The sequence below is a fragment of the Rhinopithecus roxellana genome, chromosome 8 (genome assembly GCF_007565055.1).
Source record: "Rhinopithecus roxellana isolate Shanxi Qingling chromosome 8, ASM756505v1, whole genome shotgun sequence".
Lineage (NCBI taxonomy): Eukaryota > Metazoa > Chordata > Mammalia > Primates > Cercopithecidae > Rhinopithecus > Rhinopithecus roxellana.
The window spans coordinates 72,989,332-73,011,948 of NC_044556.1; the positions used below are offsets into that span (position 1 = coordinate 72,989,332).

General features: G+C 39.6%; 1 protein-coding gene across 5 annotated transcripts in view; it reads right to left on the reverse strand.

Annotated features, from left to right (window-relative positions):
- The window catches only part of SYT14 (synaptotagmin 14), a 240,433-nt gene extending 235,908 nt beyond the window's left edge, over window positions 1-4,525 (reverse strand). For 2 of the 5 annotated variants that reach the window (XM_030936181.1, XM_030936180.1), the window contains exon 1: window positions 4,419-4,525. In XM_030936181.1, coding sequence (XP_030792041.1) covers window positions 4,419-4,445 — 27 coding nt within the window. In that variant the 5' untranslated portion in view covers window positions 4,446-4,525. The remainder of the gene's footprint in view (window positions 1-4,418) is intronic. The other 3 variants (XM_030936183.1, XM_030936182.1, XM_030936184.1) reach the window with 2 other exon arrangements.
- Window positions 4,526-22,617: the final 18,092 nt, after the last annotated feature.

Consider the following 22,617-nt stretch of genomic DNA (forward strand, 5'->3'; position numbering starts at 1 on the left):
ATTAAGGACCAGCCTTATCTTGAGGTTTTAAGAAACTCAGATTTGCATTTTATAACACGAAGATAACTAGCACTACTTTGGAAAATGAATTGGAAGGAAACTTAACACTGGAAATAAGACTACTTAGGAAATTAATGCAAGTCTCTTAATGAGCGATAAGGGCATAAAATAAAGTGAAGACACCAAGCAGCACAAACTGATTTGAACTGTAGACTTGGCAGGACTTCGTTATCAACAGGATGTGGGAGGTGAACTGTAATACAAGGTTGGTGTCCAGGTTTTTAACTCAGATTCCTGGTTACTTAAAAATGCCACTCAGATGGTAAATCTGCACAGAGTGGGGGGTGAATTTTGATGGAGGCTGGATTTGGTGGCTGTGATGACAACTTTGGGACATTCTGAACACAGCAAGCTAAACATTTTGGATTGCTGAGGACAACCATGTGAAAGTATCTAGCTACTATTTGGAAATATAAGTCAGGAAAATTCTGTGTTAGAAATACGCTTCTGGGTAATGGCATAATTTTTTATGACAATGTTCAGAATTCCATGAAACAATGCATAGAAACTTGGTTTGAGTTCATACAAAATACAATTGACCCCCCATATCCACAGGTTCAGCATCTACGGATTTAACTAACCGTGCATGGAAAACATAGTTTTCCATAGCCTACAGTGGTTGTATATGTACTGAATATGTACAGACTTTTTTCTTGTCATTATCCCCTAAAGAACTATTTACATAGCATTTACATTATAGTAGGTATTACAAGTAGCCTGGAGATGATTTAAAGTATATGAGAGGATGTGCATAAGTTAGATGCAAATATTATGCCATGCGATATAAAGACCTTGAGCATTCTCAAATTTTGGTATCCCAGGCCACCTGGAACCAATCTCCCCCACAGTTACCAAGGGACAACTGTATTCAGGTACCATACAAAACCTAAGGGGTACAAATGAATAAGACATTAACCTCTAGAAATTTACAGTCGGACAGGAAAAACAAATTTGTAAATAAGTGATTACAAAATTGTTCAATGCGTGCAATTACGGCAATGTGTATAAAGCAGACAATGGCAACAGGGTCAAGAACGGAAGCCACTAGAACATTAGGTCAGGTAGATTAAGAGAAGACTGAGAAATATGTAATCAAGAGAGGAGGAAATTTCAAATACAACAAAAAAGAGTCAACACTATCAGATTAACAGAGGCCAACACTAGAAGAATGAATATGCTGGATAGCAATTACATCACTTCATAGGCTAGGCTACAACAATGATTCCCAATCTGGTATTGCCAGACCACTGGGCCAACAGTAAGGATGTATAACTATTCTCAATATTTCAAAATGCCTTTTAAAAATTGTAACTTTACCTAATATAGCCTAACTTCTTTACCGCTGACTGGAATTATGTTAGCTCAATGTAGTAACTCTAGCATCTTTTATGTCTCTTTTTATTAGTAGTCACACATCTGACTGATGAAAGGAGGAAATTAATGATTACTTAGTAGAAATAATTTTGTGTTATAAAATAGGAGGTTTACACAGAGAAGGAAATAAAAACAATCCTTAGTACTAAAAAGTCTAGACTCAAGGGCTAAAACACTGGGCCATAGCTAATAAGAGTATGCTTAACAGATATAAACGAACTGTTCAGTTCAAAACATTGGTTAGCTAAGTAAGGGGTTGCAGGCACATGCCTTGAGAGTATACCAGCTAAAAGAGACTGTGGTTTTAGTTGATTACAGCCTTGCTCTGTGCCAACATGAAGCTCCAAAAAACCTATTCTAATGTTAAGCTATATTAATAGGATTACACACAAGTGAAGGAGTGGTATAACAGTTTTAATGTATGCTATTCAATAGCATAACTGGAATGAAATGGCCCACTACTATATTCTAAATTTTAAAACATACAACTACAGATCATCCAGAGAAGGGAAGTGGATATTTTATCTAGAAAACACTCTAGAGCTCTCTTCAAATGGCAGAAGGGATATCACAGAGAGAGAGAATAGTGGGCTTTTTATTGCTACAGAAAGCAAAACTAGGATGGGTAGACAGACATTACTGAATGTCAGATATTCGGCCAAATACAAAGACCTTATGAATATAAGAATTACTGCCAAAAACAGTGTTTGACCCATCATCACTGAATGTTTTTATACAAAGGAAAGATGATCCATCTCTTAGCATTCACACTACACTGTAATTGCATGTTTAAAATTATCTGTCTCTCCGAATAGAACATGAACTCTTTGAGGGAAGGGTTATAGTCTTATTTATGTTTTTGGCCTCATGGAATCCAGCAATGAACATTGTATACGGCTATTGTACAAAAAAAAAAAAAAAAAAAAAAAAGTCTATTGAATTAATAGGTGAATGAAGAAATTGAATGTTTTAAGAAACATTTCATTGAAAAAATGAGATGCCCTTTTGGCCCCCTAAATTTTTAAGATGTCCTTAGCACAGAGTCTCATGCAGAACTCATTCTACTCCATAACACAGCCTAGGGAGGGTGTGCATAATGAATCTATTTTACTATGTGATAAGGAGCACAGTTAGGCTAATTCGAACTGCCATCTTTATCTGAAGTGCTAATATTAATTACAGTTTCTTTGCCAAACTAGAAAAGATATAATTCCTGATCTTTGTATTATGAAACCTTAAGCAAATGCTTCAGTATGAAAATATTTATGAGAGTATCTCAAACACAGAGGAATCTCTAGAATGTGAGGATTCAAAAAATCTTATTCTTTAAACATGTTAAGTAGTAGGCAGAGCAAAATCCCATCAGGTGACATGGAAAATTAATCAATAACACTTAACTGCCAGAAGAAAGAAAGGAAGAACTAAGAAAAAAAGGAAAAAACTGAAAAGATTTTAAGAAATTACAAGTTATAGCATCATATCTGAATGGCATCTGGCTGAAGGATTTTCCTCATCTTCTGCTAAACCTTTCTACCTTCACGGCTTCACAAGAAACTCTACCACAAACTAGTTGGTAAAATAAAGTACACAACATAAATCAGTGGGTTTGGTTTCTTGATTTTTAACCCTTGGTAAAAGGGCAGCCAGGGAAACAAACGTTGAAAGTACTACTCCAGATAACAGGAATATCATAAATTATAGGTAGATCTTATTCCCCACCATTTTAACTAAAGTAGACATTTGAAACTGTTTGAATGCGTGTCATGCATATAATAGTACTCCCTCGCTTAAATAAATAAGATAAACGTAAACACATAGCTAAACTCTATTTTGGAGTCCACACGATCTGACAAAAAGCAGTGCCCCAGAGATGCATACTACCAGTGATTGGTCACTTAGAACGGAAACGCTTTAAAAAGTTTTACTTAGGAACACACATTCAATGTAGACAAATAATGATACAGCTATAGGCACCTTGCACAGCTGTACAGATGCACATACACGCACAGGGAAAATTTACAAATTACTTTCACTGTTTGAGTTAATCTAAGAGACAGGGCCTGAAGATGTGATCTTTCACATAAACATCCTAGACGTGTGAAATTAATTTTCACAATATCTTCCTTAAAAACAAGGCAAAATATAGACACTGGGTCCCAGTTACATGTTTCTGGAACAAGAAAAAAATACACTTTCGTGTCAACTACCTTATCCAGGAACTTAATTTTTATTAAGCTACTTTTCGAAATATGAGCATTGTTGGCACTATAACACTTCACAGACTGATATTTGCAGGATTCTAAGAATGTGTGCTTGTTGTAAGGACGTATTTACTTCTTTTCATGGAGAAAAACAGTTTTGAGTGTTGGGGAGGAACAAAACCACTTGAGGAGGAAATTAACCTAACCCCAAATTTCCTGGACACCCTACAACGGCAAACAGAAGGGGAATGGACAGAGAGTGTAACCCAGCATCAGCCCGAGTGGGGACAGGGAAGGGTTAGAAAGGGAACAAAAAACTGGACTCTCAGTTTGGCAGGAAGGCGGGCATTGTGGAAGGATGGTTTGCTGCGGCGGGAGCCAGAGAAGAAGGTGCAGCCTGAGCTCCCCGTGGCCCCTCGCTCCTCCCAGCCCGTCCCGCGGGGTCTGTAGGGCCTCAGCCCGACCCCCACACCGCGCGGCCGGCAGGAGGCAGCAGCCCGGACGCTGTACCTGCCCGCCAGTCAGCTCTGCCCCGCGTGCGGCCGCCGGGAGGCCGCTGAAACTGCGAAGGCCGGGGCGAGCGAGCCAGTGGAGCCCGGCGTCCCAGCGGCGCCGCTCCGCCCACCCGCCTCCCGAGACGCGGCCGGGACCCCCGCGCCTCCTCAGCCGGCTCCAGCCCTCAGGAGACGGCCCCGTCAGCGCCTCGGCCTGCCGGCGCGCCTCCGAGCCCCCCGCCAGCTGGGCGGTCCCCGTCCTCGCTCCCCGCTGTCAGCCTCCACTTACCTTCAATCGCCATGATGTGCTCGCCATGGACCGCACCAACTAGATGGCGGGGGCAGCGGGCGCGAGGGCGGGCGGAGGACACGCCGAGTCCGCCAGCGAGAGGGGCGGGGCCCGGCCCGGAGTCGCCCGGCTGCGCGGCCGCGAGGGGCGCCGCGGGCGGGGCGAGGGAGGGGCCCCGAGCACCGCGAGTGCGAGCCGCGGAAGAAATGGAACCTTCCCGGGGCCGCCGCCGCCGCCGCCGCCGCCGCCGGCGGCACGTGACGCTACCCCGCCCCCACCCCACCCTATCCCACTCCACCCCACCCCACCCCACCCCACCGCCCCCACCGCGCCTCGCGCCTGGATTCGAAACAGGTGCCCGGCCGGGAGAGCCACGGGCCCGCGCCCGAGACCCGCCCGAGGCGCGCCGAGCACTTGTGGGGGCCCGGGCCCGAGCCTCCTGGCGCCGGGCGCCCACCGGTTCCGTACTTGTAGCAAACGGAGTCGATGAAGGAGGCGAGTGGCAAATGATGTGGTCAGGACCAAGGACAGGTCTCCTTGGTTGAAAAGGATTCCTACCCACTAACTCAGATTTGGTAATAGGAAGGTCTGTTTTGGTTTCGTTTGGTTTTATTTTGTTTTGTTTTGCCCGCATCAGCCACATACTTGTCTCAGATCTCCGCTGTGAAGTGGAGGAACAGCTAGTTCGCAAAAAGCAAAGAAGAGAGAGGAATCCTGAGCACAGCAGTTGTCTGGCTCGCTCTCCCTCACACACACACACACACACACACACACACACACTCACCTGCACGCACCCACTTCACCCCTTAGCCTCGCTCTTGATAAGACTTGCTGGCACACAGAGCTTGGTTTACCTCTTGGAACTAAGAGTTGGAATTTGTCTACACAAGCAAACGCACATTTGAAGCCACACAAAAGTAGGGGTCAGACAGACGTTCTGACAAAGGACCTGGAAAGCATGTCACATGCAGGTTTTTAAAATTTGTAAACCTGTGAGCATTGTCAACAGTCCCAGGCCAACCCTGAGCACAACAACAATTGGCCACTTAGTTTTTACTTAAGATACTTGAACCGCTCAACCATTTACCCAACTCTCAACTTCATTTAGTAATTTGAGGACCTGGACAATCAACAGTATAAACAACATTGAGAAATAGGGAGTTTAGTGATTCTCCCTTGTGGAGGAAATGCTAATTCCTAGAGCAAAATAGCTATATAGGGACTGACACAAAGAAGAAATATTTTACACTTATGTAAGTGAGGTTGGACTGTAAATCTAGAGCAGAAACTGTCTTCCATTGCTTTTATATAACCTCTCCCTCAGTCGCAGTTTATACTCAATAGACATTCATCCTTTACCATTTTCGTTACTTCAGTGAATATCTGTGGAGCCGGCACTGTGCTGAAATCTGGCTACAAGCAAGAATTGTTATTGAAGGATCAAACAAAATACTGTTTTACTCAGAAAACATTAAAATGCCTATACTTTAGGAAAGCTTCATGAGAGAGTTTATGATAGACATCTAGAGGATTCAGGTAAAATGTTTAATGACATTTTCCCCAGGCAGCCTCTCTTAAAATAATCTTGAACTCCAAGACATTGATCTGAACTTGACACCACAATTCTGAGTTTGTGGTTTCTGGCTAGTTCTGAGTAATCCAATTTTTCAAACTTTTAAAGAATTTCATATTGAAAGCCCCAAAAATTTAATCATCCTTTCCTCACCAATTACACAGCTATTAAGTAATAACCAGATTATGTGAGTTTCCATAACCTAGATTAACATCGCTATTATTTGTTCAGGAGACTTATTTGTGTGTGTGTATGTGTGGTGAACTTGAGTTTCAAACTTGTCGAATACAGGAGTTTAGGCCAAGGCCACTGGGTATTGATGACCTTTCCCTCTGGATTAGAATGCAGAATTCTCCCTACCAACATTGCGTTTTAAAAAAAGAAACTATGTTTTCCAAATACTAACTGGAAAATTTCTGAGACTGATGTTGGAAAATATCATACGGATTTCCTCACCCAAGATTTCATATAGATGCTGAGTTTGCTTAGCAGCCACTTGGAATCAGATTTTTAATTTAGTGTCTTACATATTCTTATTTATAAAGTATGTTACGGGTTTGATACTTTTAGGGAATGTCAATTATTTATAATCTGAATGTTTTACATTTTGTTAATTATACATCCTGCCTAATAACAAAAATTGTTCCTAATCTTGACCTTACACCTCCAAAACTGTCTTTAGTCTGTATACCTTTATGTACTAGGGAATGCACAAGAGATTGTTCATTTTTTCATTCTTCATTCTTCTTTGTAATAAATTATTTGCAAAACAGTTTCCAAACATATAATTCAAGCAATTACCATCATGTGATGTGGAGATAGTTAGGAGCTCAGTTAGGAAAAGTAGAATAAAAGAAGTCAAGCTGGGCATAGTGGCTCATGCCTATAACCCCAGCACTTTGGGAGGCTGAAGCAGGCTTGAGCCCAGGAGTCAAGACCAGCCTGGACAACATGGTGAAACCCTATCTCTACTAAAACTACAAAAAATTAGCCGGGTATGGTGGCACATGCGTATAGTCCCAGCTACTCAGGAGGCTGAGGTGGCAGGATCACCTGAGCGAGAAGTCAAGGCTGCAGTGAACAGTGATTGCACTAGTGCACTCCAGCTTAGGCAACGCAAGTTAGTCATACTAATTTCCTTTCTTATGTTATAAAATGGGAATGTTTTTGGCATTTTCAGTCTCCAATTAGTTTTTCGTAGAGATATTATTTTCAATGAGAGTTTTATTTCCAGGAGGACCACAAGCTTATTACCTAGTGATGTGGCTGAAACATCAGTGGAAAAATTGAGCACAGAAGATGAATCATGTGGGAAGAACAACTCAAAAGGGAAGTGAAGAGTAATTTCACCTACATTAGTTAAGTAGTTTTCATGTACCACACAAAATAATCACTATTGATAACAGTATCATCTTGATGGGAAAGTATGTTCCAAGTTACAAAAATTCCCAATGTGCTTTTAAGAAACAACACATGTTTAAAATTGGACTTTTCCTTTATTTAAGCTGTTCAACTGAAAAAGACTAAACCACTAGAAGAATGAAAAAAAATACTAACTAGCAATTATATAGTTGCATATATAGAAGTGGAGATTTAAAAAGTATCTATACAAAAAAATATGTATTTTGAAAAATTTTAGTAGATCTTATATTATTCTGGCATTTGAGTATTTGAGTTAAGGGAGACCTTTTCTTCAGACAGGGTCTCTCTCTTGCCCTCCAGGCTTGAGTGCAGTGGTGTGAACATGACTCACTGCAGCCTCGACCTCCTAAGCTCAAGCAATCCTCCTGCCTCAACCTCCTGTGTAGCTGGGACCACAGGTATGCACCACCACACCTGGCTAACTTTTTTATTTTTTATTTTTTGGAGAGGCAGGGTCTCACTTTGTTGCTCAGGCTGGTCTCAAACTTCTGGGCTCAAGCGATCCTCCTGCCTCGGCCTCCCAAGGTGCTGGGATTACAGGCATGAGCCACTGTGCCCCACCTGAGACAATGTGCCCAGCCAACACTTTTAAACTTTAAGCTTTGTTACCAGTTGTAATTATCTGAAAAGAGGTGGCTGTATTATACAAACCTGGTGAAAAACCAAGTTAAAACCATTAATATTTCTTTTTCTTCGTGAATCACAGTGCCATGAAAAGTTACACTATTAGTTATTCTGATATCTTCGTCTGTTTTTCTAGCACTCATGAAGCTAAACAAAATATGGCAAGTTGTCTTTATAAAATAATACTGTTTCTTTGCTATTATAAATTAGTTTGTTTAAAATAAATATAATTACCAGAGCTTTGTTGATGTATGTAATTGACTTATTTTGTTTATATTTGTTACATTACAAATTTGAATTATACTTGCCTTTCTAAATCCATACATTCCAACAAGCTACTGTCTTCAATTAATTGTACATTAGTTAATGCTTGTTTGGTTGCAAATGAGAGCAACTCAATTTGAATTAGCTTAAGAAAAGTGGAAAGTTAGTTATAAAGATATAAGTACAGAAATGAACCTTGGCCTAAGAATTAGCTAGACTCGGAAACCCCAATGCCAGCACCATACCTTCTACCTCTTATCTCTACTTTTGTGCATGTTGGCTTCATTTTGCTTGCTCACCACAGGCTAACTTTGTCCCTATGACAGAAAACATGACACTTGAAAGATGTCGAGCTTTATAGCTCACAGTTTCTGGCAACTATCTGGGCCCCAGCTTCATAAAGTCCCCATAAAGTAAAGCATCATTGACTCAACTTAAATGAAATACTCTGTTTCATACTAATCAGGAGGCCAAGTACAAAAATTAGCCCTAGCCTGAGTCAAGTGAATGCCCCTGAACAAAACCTCTGTGGCCATAATGGCAGGGTCATGGAAGAATACAGCAGCCCCCATGAGGCTCATAAGGATGAACTGGGGAAGAAGGAAGATAGTTCCCAGAAGGAGGTTGTTGGGACAGAAAGAAATGTATGCCTAGTGTTCCATTATTGTAACGCTAAGCATGTGGGAGTTATTTATATCCTACTGCTCAAGGACATCACCAAGGTCTGATTGCAAAAATTTTAAAAATTGCAATTTCAGGCATAAATGGGTTAAGTAGTAACTACAAAGGTACTGTACTGTCTAGACATCCACCTCATGTCTACCTTCTAACTCTTTTGCAAACACTTGCCTTTCATCATACTTCCCTGCAGTTCCCTTACAGCAGAGCTATCCAAAAGAATTGTCTGGAACAGTTAAAGCACTCTATATTTGTGCTGTCCAATACAGTGACCCCTAGCCACCTGTGACTACTGAGCACTTGAAATGTAGGGAGTGCAATTGAGGAATTGAATTTTTAGTTTTATTTAATTTTTTTCAATTTAAAGTTTAAAAAGTCACATATGGCTATTGTCTGCCATATCAAACAGCATAGACTTAGAGCTACAGAAATGGCATGGTAGTGTTCAGGCAGGAAGTAAGAAAGAAGATTATTTAATGAGCACTTGGTGAGATAAACTGTAATGTCTATAGTGGGAAAAGGATAGCAGCAATTTCCCATGTTTGGCAATTCTACCTAATGACCTGACACTATAAGAAGTATATCCATCATGCTGTGTGGAGGTAGTCAAAGACGGTGATGGAAAAAAAGTAACCAGAAATCAGAATGATTTTGTTTTCTCTTCCATTTCCTCCAGCAAATATTTTCCTCAAGAGCTGTCATTTACTCTACTATAGATAGCACAGTTATAACAGGGAAAAACTAACATGAAATATTCTAGAATTATTTTTGTTCACTTAGATCAAATGGTAGTTTTTTTCCTGCCACCTAAAGCTTTAAAAGTAACACAAGCTCTAGCAAAGAAAAGGAAGAAAAGAGCAAATAGCACGGACACCAATTTATTATCCTGTGCTTTCCTTCCATTGTGTCTTCTAAGCCTTTCATTCAGACAGAAGGGCCAACTATACTCGCTTCCTTTTCCTCTGTAAATACGATATTTGTCCTGTATAATCTGCTATTATTTTCTTATTGCTCACTGAAGTTATTGCTATTGGCTAGCTGCATAGAGCAGTATGCAGAGGTTTTTCAAAAGAATAATAACACAGCACTATACTGGCCTGTCCAGCTCGTAGGAGTGAACAGAACTTTTAAACATATAGACCAATTTAACACAAAATGATCAACAAGTACATGCTTAGTAGGATACAGGCTACTGTAACTAACTGTTCTTATTCACAACAAAGAAGTGTATTATTTTGTTCTAGGTAGGAGTACTGGACTATATTTAAAACCTTTTTTCAGGACTGAGTGTTTCCATGATAATGACAAGTGACATTTATATGATGACTTTCACTCAGAGGTCAAAAAGTGTGCCACAAACCTTTTACATGACATAAATATGTCACCCACCAGTAAATGCAGCCACCTATCATGTGGAAAGTGGAAGCAACTTTTAGAAGCCCTAAAGAATATACATATACAGGAAAGAAATTGGATTTTACACCTAAAATAAATCGATAATCTAAGTTAGATGAGAAAATGGTCTTCTGCTGCAAAAACATTCAAATCTTCTTGGTTTATATAATTGCACATTTGAACAGAGTAATGATGTGTGGAATAGAGGAAGGAGAGTCAAAGCAGAAAGATAGTTTAGCATAATCTGGAAAAGAGATGATTAGAGCATAAGTTAGGAAAAGGAGGTAAAATAATGGGCTTGATCAGAGCAGAGAATCTATGAAGGTCACTAAGAGTTTTTATTGCTTATGCTCTTCAAATGCAATGCTATCAAACATTATTCTTCGTATAAAAGTAGGTGCTCAATGAATTTTTGTTGAATGAATAAATTGTAACAGGCTTGGAGTCATGTGTCCTTTATGATTGTAGTTCTTAAACTCTGATGCGTACATCTACACAAAAATCAGATTAAATAGCCATTGATGATTGTGATAAAGAGAAGCTAAAAATTGATTATCAAAAACCCTTTATGTAAAATAGTATTTCTCATTCTCATCTTCCTAATCATCGTTTCCTAATACAGAATTTCTCTTTGCTTAAGTATTTACTTACTGTTATGAAGGAAAGGGAAAAAATTTGTAGAGTTTAATGTGGTATAACATGCCATAATCTGACAGAAAGTTTATTAGTGTTTTCTCTTTTAACACGGAACAATTTACTAAAGGAATTATGGAACATTTTTTAAGGATTCAGAAAGATAGGCTACAAAATCAATCATAGAATGCTTGTAAGAGTACAATTTTGAATTGAAAATGATATGTTAAGGACTGGAAGTAAATTGTGAGACTCCAGTGATCTCGGCTCACTGCAACCTCCACCTCCCAGGTTCAAGCAATTCTCCTGTCTCAGCCTCCTGAGCAGCTAGGATTATAGGCATGCACCCTGCTAATTTTGTGTTTTTAGTAGAGGTGGGGCTTCATGATGTTGGCCAGGCTGATCTCAAACTCCTGACCTCAAGTGATCCACCTGCCTCGGCCTCCCAAAATGCTGGGATTACAGGTGTGAGCCACCGCACCTGACATTGCTTAGCTTTCAGTAGAAAAGATAATATAGAAAATATTAGATAAAACAGTTAGGGTACCTGCTACTTCTACTAGTTTCTGTTCACTGCATCAGATTGTTATGAATTTACAGAGGGGAACTGTACTCCTTTGCTATATGCTAAGCCATGTTATTTTTCTTCTCCACCCAGACTCCTCACCCAACCAAACTACACTTGATTGATTTTATGTCTATATTATTAAGTATTAATCCAGCTGAATTCACCATTGTTCAAGAGGCTACTAAATTTCAAACTCTCAATCTAAAACATAACAAATATATTGTCCTTTGTAATGTTTGCATAAAATTTCCACTGGGATCCATTTTTAACCCTTTTAAATATCAGAGTATTACTTTTAGTTGCCTACTGGTAATGTCCACCTATTATGCTCAACTTACTTCTTAATCAAACTCACTACATTCTCTTTTTTTAAAAAAAACTTATTCCTTTTCCTTTATTCACCACCTAAGTTATTGATACCACAATCCACTAAGTAATCCAAATTAGTATGACTTACAATTATTTGTATCCCTCACTCTCAAAAAGTCATCAAATCTGTAGATTCCACCATATATATGTAATCAAAACCTTACTTTTATATCCTTTTCCTAATGGATGCCCTCATCATCTCTTTTCCAGATTTTTACAATAAATTCCTAAATTATCTTCCTGTTTTGACTGTCTTTCCTTTACTCCACATATCATTACCTTGCCCAAATTTATCTTCTTCAATTCTATCAATATTATACACTGCATTTCCAAAATACATACCTGAGCATTTTATTCTTATGTTTAAATCTTCAGATAATAGTGGTAAAAGGGAGATGCATGTGCGTTAGTTGATCACAGACTTTTAACAACTTTGTAGAAGGAAAACTTCATCTGCAATGGATATATCAATGGAGGGAAATGTCAGCCCAGAACTCATAGAAGAATTCCAGAGCAGTGATGAAAAATAAAGCACCAGAGACCTCGGGCTTGAAGTGGATATAAATGAAGTGGAAAAGCAGATTCTAGGGTAGAACTAAGGGAACTTAATTAAAAGCCTATCACTGGGCTGGGCGCAGTGGCTCATGCCTGTAATCCTAGCACTTTGGGAGGCCCAGGCAGGTGGATCAAGAGGTCAAGAGATTGAGACCATCCTGGCCGACATGGTGAAACACCATCTCTACTAAAAATACAAAAATTAGCCAGGCATGGTGGCATGCACCTGTAGTCCCAGCTACTCAGGAGGCTGATGCAGGAGAATCACTTGAACCCAGGAGGCGGAGGTTGCAGTGAGGCGAGATCATGGCACTGCACTCCAGCCTGGGCAACAGAGCGAGACTCCGTCTCAAAACAAACAAACAAAAAACAAACAAAAAAAACAAAAAGTCTGTCAATGGATAACTGGTTCAATCCAGCCTCCCCTATTTTTCCCAAACCCACGTGTGTGGGTAACTGCCAGAAAGAAGTGAAATTTGTAGGATAGAATCAGAGAATTGTAAATAAATTGAACATCTGTCTAGAAAGAGGTAAGGCTCCTAGTGTTGGCACCCTGATATAAAGCCCTCTATATTTTGATATACTAAGTACATGTATTATTCAACCTGATCCCTTATTTTAAAATATAAGTTCTTAAATAAAGGATCTTTAGACATTTGTAAAAGACCTAGGAGAGGCTGGGTGCAGTGGCTCACACCTGTAATCACATCACTTTGGAAGGCTGACGCAGGTGGATTGCTTGAGCTCAGGAGTTTGCGACCAGCCTGGTCAACATAGTGAAACCCTGACTTTACCACAAGAAATACAAAAGATTATCCAGGTGTGTTGGCATGTGCCTGTGGTCCCAGCTATTCAGGAGGCTGAAGTGGGAGGATGACTTGAGGCTGGGAGGCAGAAGCTACAGTGAGCCATGATCACACCACTGCCCTCCAGCCTGGGCAACAGAGTGAGACCCTGTCTCAAAAAAAAAAAAAAAAAAAAAAAACCCTAGGTGAACAATTGGACAAATGAACCCAAGGGGAACTCAGAGAGCTTCAATAAGACATTACAAACCTTTAAACAAAGACTGCTATTGAAAGAAAAAAAAAGAGAGAGAAATAGAAGAACAAAAAAGATTTATTGATGGTGAAAATATGATTGTTGAAACACAATACTCATTAGAAAAGATGAAAAAGTTGGAAAACAGCCTGTCAGTCTCACTAAAAGTTAAACATAGAGCTACCACATGATCTAGTTATTTTTCTAGATACTTATCCAAGAGTAAAGAAAGCATGGCCAGGCATGGTGGCTCACGCCTGTAATCCCAGCACTTGGGGAGGTCGAGGTGGGCAAATCATCTGAGGGCAGGAGTTCGAGCCTAACCAACATAGTGAAACCCCGTCTCTACTGAAAATACAAGTTACCTGGGTGTGTGGCATGCACCTGTAGTTCCAGCTACTCTGGAAGCCAAGGCAGGAGAATCATTTGAACCCGGGAGGTGGAGGTTGCAGTGAGCCAAGATCGTGCCACTGCACTCCATCCTGAGCGACAGAGCACAATTCCATCTCAAAAGAAAAAAAAAAAAAAAAAGGAAGAAAGCATATGTCCAAACAAAGACTTGTACCTGAGTGTTCGTAGCAGCATTATTTGAAGTTGCCAAAAACTCGAGACAACCCAAAAGTTCATCATAAGTGAATGAATAAACAAACCGTGGCATATCCATATAATGAAGTAATAACCAGTAATTAAAAGGAATAAACTGTTGATGCACACAACATCGTGGATGAACCTCAGAATAATTATGCTGAATGAAAGAAGCCAGGGAGAAAAATGGAAATTCAGATAAAAATCTAAAATATACAAACTACATAATGTATAGTGACAGGCAGTAAATCAGCGGTTGCCTGGGAGGAAAGAGACAAGGTGGTCTAGGAAGGGGCAGGAGGGAGTTTTGGGGGCTGACTGATGTGTTATCTTGATTGTGGTAATGGTGTATGGGTGTATTTCTATGTCAAAACTGATCAATTCATATACTTAAAACATATGCAACTTATTGTTTGTCAATTATGCTTCAAAAAATCTGGTTGAAAAAGGAAAAAGAAAAAACTAGAAGAGACAAAAGATAGGTTAATGGAAAATAGGAGAAAAAAATAAAATTCATTGAAGATCAATTCTGAAAGTCTAGAGTTTAACCGATAAGAGTTCCAGAGGGAAAAAAGAGAGGATCTGGAGCACAAATCGTTACAGAAACAACGCAAAAACGATGTCTGTGATCTAAAGAAAGGCCCTGGACTTTAGATGGAAAGAACCCTGCAAGAACCAAGCAAGATGAATGAATGAAAACCCACATTGAGACACATCTCATGGAATTTTAGAACATCAAGAATAATGAAGATTCTTAAGGCAGAGATTTTTTTAAAAGAAAAGGAAAGAAGAAAAAGTAAATAACTTAACTCTGAAAAGCTGAGGTTCAAATTGGGATCAGAGATTTCAATGACAAAGTGGGTATTAGAACTTTGTCACTGAAAGTTCTAATTGGGTATTAGAAAAGAAGGGAGCAGCCGGGTGCGGTAGCTAATGCCTGTAGTCCCAGCACTTTGGGAGGCTGTAGCGGGCGGATCACTTGAGGTCAGGAGTTCAAGACCAGCCTGGCCAATATGATGAAACCACGTCTCTATGAAGAATAAAAAGAATAAAAAAATAAAAAAATTCTCTATGAAGAATGAAGAATAAAAAAAAATAGCCAGATGTGGTGAAGTGCACAGTTACTTGGGAGGCTGAGGCAGGGGAATCACTTGAACCCAGGAAGCGGAGGTTGCAGTGAGCTGAGATCATGCTGTTGCACTCCAGCCTGGGTGTTGCAGCGAGACTCCATCTGAAAAAAAAAAAAAAAAAAAAAAAGGAGCGATGACTGTGGAGTCTTGAAGAAAGAATGATTATGAACTTCAAATTCTATGTCAAGCCTGACTCAATCAGGAATGAGGACAGAGTAAAGCTTTTCAGACATTCATAAATTTTTTAAAAATCTACTGTTGTTCACATTTTTAAAATTTTTAACTTAATGATATAGCCCAACAAAATAATAATCCAAGGAAGAAGTTATAGATCCCAGAAACCATGAAACTAACCTGTGAGTATGATGAAAAGAAATCATAGGATGACAATGAACCTGAAAATCAACAAATTTAAATTATAAAGAGAAGTCTGAAGAAAATGTTCAGAAAGAAAATTGTCATTCAACAACTAATATACTACAATGCTGAAAGATCTTATTGTCATGAAAAAGGCATACATTTTTTTCTCTCAGTAGAAAAAAGAAGAGCAATTAGATGCTCTAGGGTGGAAAAGCCATATGGCCCACATATGAAACAAATTAAATATGGCTTGAGTTTGAGTCATTGTTAAAGTTGTTAGAGAAAATCTAGTTGACCTTGGCACTTGGAATATTCTCTTTTGAGCAGCACTGATTTAGCAATGTAACACCACATTTTCCAATCTAAAATTGTAATCATACAACTTGAAACATAGTAAATAATATTTCTTTAAATAATAACATATAGATACTGTTTATTAATTCAAAGATATTATGAAAGGCACAGAATACTTCACAGAACCAGATATAAATGTTATCAATATCGACAATATCGAAATAAGAATATAGCCATCAGAGGCTGAGAAGTAAAGCAGAGGAATGAAGGATGGAGAACAAGGACAGTAATTTCTCCCAGCCTACATAAGGGAGAATTAAAGTTACTTTTTAAAATGTATGGCAAATAAGGACAAATTTTATTATATTTTAAAATTGATATAAATGAGCAATAGAACACACATATATATACATACATATATATGTATTATATATATATATATTCTTTTTTTTTTTTTTTGAGAAAAAGTCTTTCTCTGTTGCCCAGGCTGGAGTACAGTGGCATGATCTCCCCTCACTGCAACCTCCACCTCCCAGGTTCAAGCAATTCTCCTGCCTCAGCCTCCCGAGTAGCTGGAATTACAGGTGTGTGCCACCACACCCAACTAATTCTTGTATTTTTAGTAGAGACGGGGTTTCACCATGTTGGCCAGGCTGGTCTCGAACTCCTGACCTCAAGTGATCCGCCTGCCTCAGCCTCCCAAAGTGCTGGGATTACAGGCATGAGGCACCGTGCCTGGCCTATATATTCTTCTATTGGATCTTCTATATATACACTCAGAAAAAGAGGAAGGGAGGAGGTGAGAAATAGTGTATAGTCATCCCTCAGTATCCTAGGAAAATTGGTTCCAAGACACTCCTCCCCATTCCAAAGTCCATGAATGCTTGAGTTCTTTATATAAAATGGTGGATAATTTGCATATATCCTAACCACATCCTCCTGTATATTTTAAGTTATCTCTAGATTACTTATAATATGTACTTCAAAGTAAATGCTAAGCAAATACTTCTTATACTGTATTTTTTTAATTTGTATTATTTCTTGTTGTATTGGCTTTTTTTTTTTTTTTTTCAAATTTTTAAATTCACAGTTGTTGAATCTGTGGATGCAGAACCTAGAGTTACAGAGGACCAATTATATATGAGGCAAATTCTTCTTGTTTCATAACCTGGAATCAATAGATGTGTAAACTTATAAGATAGAATTTTACATATTATATATATAGATATATATACACACACACATATATATATTTTTTTTGAGTTGGAGTCCCACTCTGTTGCCAGGTCAGAGTACAGTGGCACGATCTCAGCTCACTGCAACCTCCATCTCCTGGGTCTAAGTGATTCTCCTGCCTCAGCCTCCTGAGTAGCTGGGACTACAGGCACGCACCAACATGCCCAGCTGATTTTGTTTTTTTAGTAGAGATGGGGTTTCACCATGTTGGCCAAGATGGTCTCGATTTCTTGACCTCGTGATCCACCTGCCTTCGCCTCCCAAAGTGCTGGGATTACAGGCGTGAGCTACCACATCTGGCCAAAATTTTATATATATATATATATGTGTGTGTATATATATATGTGTGTGTGTGTGTGTGTGTGTGTGTATTTTTTGTTTGTTTGTTTGTTTGTTTGTTTGTTTGTTTGTTTGTTTTTGAGGCAGAGTCTTGCTCTGTCTCCCAGGCTTGAGTGCAGTGGTGCCATCTCGGCTCACTGCAGCCTCTGCCTCCCAGGTTCCAGCGATTCTCCTGTCTCGGCCTCTAGGGTAGCTGGGATTACAGGCATGACACCACACCCAGCTAATTTTTGTGTTTTTAGTAGAGACAGGGTTTCACCATGTTGGTCAGGCTGGTTTCAAACTCCTGACCTCAGGTGATCTGCCTCCCTCGGCCTCCCAAAGTGCTAGGATTATGGGCATGAGCCACTGTGCCCAGTCGATAGAATTATATTATTTAGCATATGGTAATAATCGCAAGAACTAAAAACAGAAACTTATAAAAGTTTACCTGTTGGAGGAGTCTCAATTGGAAAATATAATTTTTGTTTTGGCATTAAAAATATAAAAATATATTCTGAAAATAAAGGTTCGAATGGCTTCTCTCCTCCTCTGTGATGCCTCCCAAACCTACCTTCCATCAGAGGTAAGAACTCTCATGATATTTGCATTTATGTATGTTGTATTTAGAGTGTCTCTTCATAATCGAATGAGCCCTAAACTGAGCCCTAAGTTAGTAACTCTGTTTCATTCATCTTCCTGGTTCTCTTTCACTGCGGAGGCTTAAATGAGGAGTTCCTCAAATAGAATTGGTTTGAGCTAGACAGGGCAAGCCAGTCTGAGGGAGGAAGTGTATATTCAACCCACCTTGGCCTGTGTTCTCATTCTCTTTGTTTTCCTGGAAAGGGTTTTACTGTTCTCTCTTAGGGGCCATACCCTTTTGATTTAGCCTCCTTTTATGTCTGAGTCTTAGTTATATAAGGACAGATGAAGTTCTTTATTTTCTCCAAATTTTCTGTGTAGGGCTTTTCTATTGGTGCTGGTCAATGGGAAGTCATTTAATGTGCTGAGCTGTATCTCTGCAGACGGGAGAATCTGGAGCCTGGTGATAGGTTTTTTTAAAAATTTGGACAATGACATCAAGGATCCAAAAACCATAGGAGGACCCTGAGCACAAATACCTTACAAACTGGGGGGAAAGTTGGATTTCTATGTATACTTCTCCTATCCCTCCTGACAGTGCTGTCAGGGAGACTCCAGGAAAAACTCCAGTCTTATATTCTGAATTCCCTCATCCTGACATACCACATAACAACTATGATTTTCCTCATTGTATATTATAAGGGTATATGCTCGTGTGGTCCTTTGTGCAGACTATGAATGTATTCTATAATGAATATAAATGCCTAATATAAACTGTAAAACTTTGGTTTGTAGTTAAAATGTCTAAAACCTGCGACTGACCCACCTGAGCTATGCTGTCAGCTTATTCTAAACAATAAACCAGAGAGGGAACTGGATAAGAACTCTGTCCAGAATAGTACACTATTTGTGCTGTGCTTGCACCAACCCAATAGTGAGTGCCTCCTTAAGTGTTGCACCCCAGGTTCCTGGCTTACCTCAACCTTAGTCCTGACCTTGGATTCCTACCATCTCTAGCTCCCCTGGGTCACAGCAATGGGAGAGTTTCCCAGCAGTGCTAAATCTACCCCTACTCCCAGTACCAAGCCCACAGTGATCCCTCATTAGTGAAAATGTATTTAATTAATAAGAAATCATCAATAAAGCCCTTCAATAAATGAATGAAAGTAAAATAGGGAAAACCCAGACCAGAGGCAGCACAGCTAGAAGGACCTGGAGTTTTAGTTGAGAGTAAGTTCAATTTGTATATATGGGGTGTCTACTAAAATTATTAATGTGGTTTCAGACTGCAATTTTAGATACCTATTATCTATCAAAAAGAAAGCAGCAATCTCGCTCTTCTCTGCCCTGGTAAGAAAATACCTGGAGTGAATTCAACGGCAAGATATTTCTAATTATATTCTATGTGAAAAAGGCTAAAAAGCTGATAATGTTTAGCCTGAAAAAGAAATGACTCAGGGACTCCATGATAATTGTTTTCAAATATTTGAATGTCTGCCAGATGAAAAGAGATCAGGCTTATTCAGTATGGTCACGATGGTTAGAGCCAAAACCAGCGGGTGGCAGCTGTACAGGAAGAGATCTGTGCTTGTTATAAGCCCCGGTGCTGAGATTATCACTGTCATGAATAGTCTCTCTTGGTTTGGTGTGCATAATAATGGTTTTTTTTTTTTGTAACCACATTAAACCAGATTGTAATAATAGCCTACATGCAAGCTCTATTGGAAGAGAATTATGCTAACAGGTGACTCAACAAAAAGCATTAGGTAGATGGCAGATTTGGGAAGCTGCCAGCCCTTTCCCCTCCTCCTTACTTGGCATTTTTTGTTTGTTTGTTTTTTGGGGTTTTTCCACTCTGTGTTGGTGGAAGTACTTGAGATAGTTGAAGACAATGATTTCCCAGGTAGGCTTTCTTCTTGCCAAAGACCCATCCTGGAATCTGTACCAGTCTCCCCATCCCTCTCTTTCCCACAGTCCAACTTTCCAGCAGGTTTCATTTTATCCCAGTCTCCTGCTCTCAAAATCCTAAGGACCACATGCTAGTTTTGTCATAGAGCCCATACCTTAGGTTTCTCTCTCTCACCTCACTCCTCCTCATTTATACTTCAGCTTTAATTTTCAATGATTCACCTCTAATCTCCCAAAGGTCCAAGAAGCTAAAATGGAGAGAAATTAATGCTCATATAGAGATTTTCCACCTAAGAGTCAATGATGATTCTAAGGCAAGCTTGAGATAGATGTACTTGAAAGATGAGGAGATTTTCAAGAGTAAAGAAGTAGAACTGAGGAATTGTAAGAGTCATATTACTATTGCTAAATGGCAGACTGAGGACCCCCAAAATCTTGTAAGGATTTTAGCAAGAAAGTGATATGCTCAAAGTGACATTCTAGGCAGTAAATTATAAGATGGAGTATAGGATTAGTTCAAGAAAGTAGAGAATAAAGGCAGGAACTAATTGGAAGATGCCATGGTAGTCCAAGAATCAGATGGTGAAAGCATGGACAATGGGAGCAGCTGTAAGCATGGAAAGGAAGAGTTAGGTGGAGAGGCATGTTAAAAGAATTTTGATGATACTTAGTGTACTGGACATTATCTTATCTGACTAGAAAAATATATCCCTTCTTTTCCAAAAGTTGCCCCTCTCCCACTCCAGCCATATGATTATGTAGGGGACTGAGGTGCAGCCATGAGAATGCCCTTGGTAGAACTCCTACCACCAAGAGCACACTTGAGTAAGGGCCTCAGCTGCTGCACTTGGAAATCCATCTCCATGTTTGCACTGAGGCCACTTCTATCTCTCTGTCTCCCTCTCTCTCTTTTATACATACACACGCCCCAGGGGTAGCACATGATCCAGGCTGGGCCAAGTAACTAGTACAGCATCCATCTAGCCATAGTGATTATTCTAGGGAATAGGCACACAACCCAAGTTGGACCACTAAGAATGCCCCCTGAGACTGGCTAAGTTTAAACTAGAGGCCAAACTGAGTTTTTAAATGCAGATGCTGCTGAATGGATGTGACCTAAGTCTGCTACGAGAATCCTAGCCTTGTGGGAAAGACCCAGAAAGTATAGCTATCATCCAGGTAGAAACAGAAAGAGTGCATTTTGGTGGCACCACTTTGCTGGTTCCGGTTCCTGAGGGTCATGGAGCTGCTCTAGTTTCCTGCAGCTCTCTCTCTCTCTCTCTTTTTCTTTTTAAATTATATGGGGTACCCAGGATCCTTCCAATAAATCCCCCTTTTTTTTTCTTAAGGTAGCTGGAATTTCAAATTAGGCCACTTGAAGCCAAAAGAGTCATAATTAATATACACAGTGACAAAATAGACAAAGGATTAAGTAGAGGATAAGAAGCAGTTAGTTCTAATGTTATAGGCATAGGAGACAAAAATAATGGTGCTATTCACAAAAATATGGGAATTAGAAATTCCTTATGAGAGATGATTGAGACATAACAGGATGTCCAAATAAAAATGTAATTAGGTTATTGAGGATAAAAAAAACATTGAAGCCTTAGTGAGAGGTTTTAGGATGAAATACAGACACATAATACTTGAAACTAGAACGTAAAATCAGTTTACCAAGATAGTATACTGGGCTCGGCTGGGCACGGTGGCTCATGTATGTAATCCCAGCACTTTGGGAGGCTGAGGTGGGTGGATCACTTGAGGTCAGAAGTTCGAGACCAGCCTGGCCAACATTGTAAAACCTCGTGTCTACCAAAAATACAAAAATTAGCGAGGCGCGGTGGCAGGCGCCTGTCAGCCCAGTTACTTGGGAGGCTGAGGCAGGAGAACTGCTTGAACCCAGGAAGTAGAGGTTGCAGTGAGCTGAGATCACAACACCACACTTCTTGCCATATAATTAGATAATTATTTCTGGATTTTGTTGTTGTTGCTGTTGTTTGTTTTGAGACAGTTTCGCTCTGTTGCCCAGGCTGGAGTGCAACAGCGCAAAATCTTGGCTTACTGCAACCTCCGCCTCCCGTGTTCAAGCAATTCTCCTGCCTCAGCCTCCCGAGTACCTGTGATTACAGGTGCCTGCCACTGCGTCTGGCTAATTTTTATATTTTTAGTAGAGACAGGGTTTCTCCATGTTGACCAGGCTGGTGTTGAACTCCTCACCTCAGGTGATCCGCCTCCCAAAGTGCTGGGATTACAGGCATGAGCCACCGCACCCAGCTTTCTCGTCTTTTTATTTTGTATTCTTATACATAATCTAAATGAAATTGCTACCAACATACATATCTTTCATTAATGTAATTTGCTAATTAGTTCAAATTAACTATATTTTGTTTGTTATAATAAAGGCTAAGCAACGTTAAAGTCAAAACCATTGTTAAACTACCCAAATAGTGGTAAGTACTTTTAAGTGCTTCCTTTTTTTAAAAAAAAAAAAAGCCAAATCCAAGTTACAATTTCTTTAAAGAGTGATTATATATATATAACATATGTAAATAATATGTATAAATAACATACATATACATAAAGGAATCTGAATGCAGAACAAGAAGAAAATATTCTACTGATCTGTCTTTATAATTTTTTTTAAACTAAGAAAGGAAGGAAATTGAA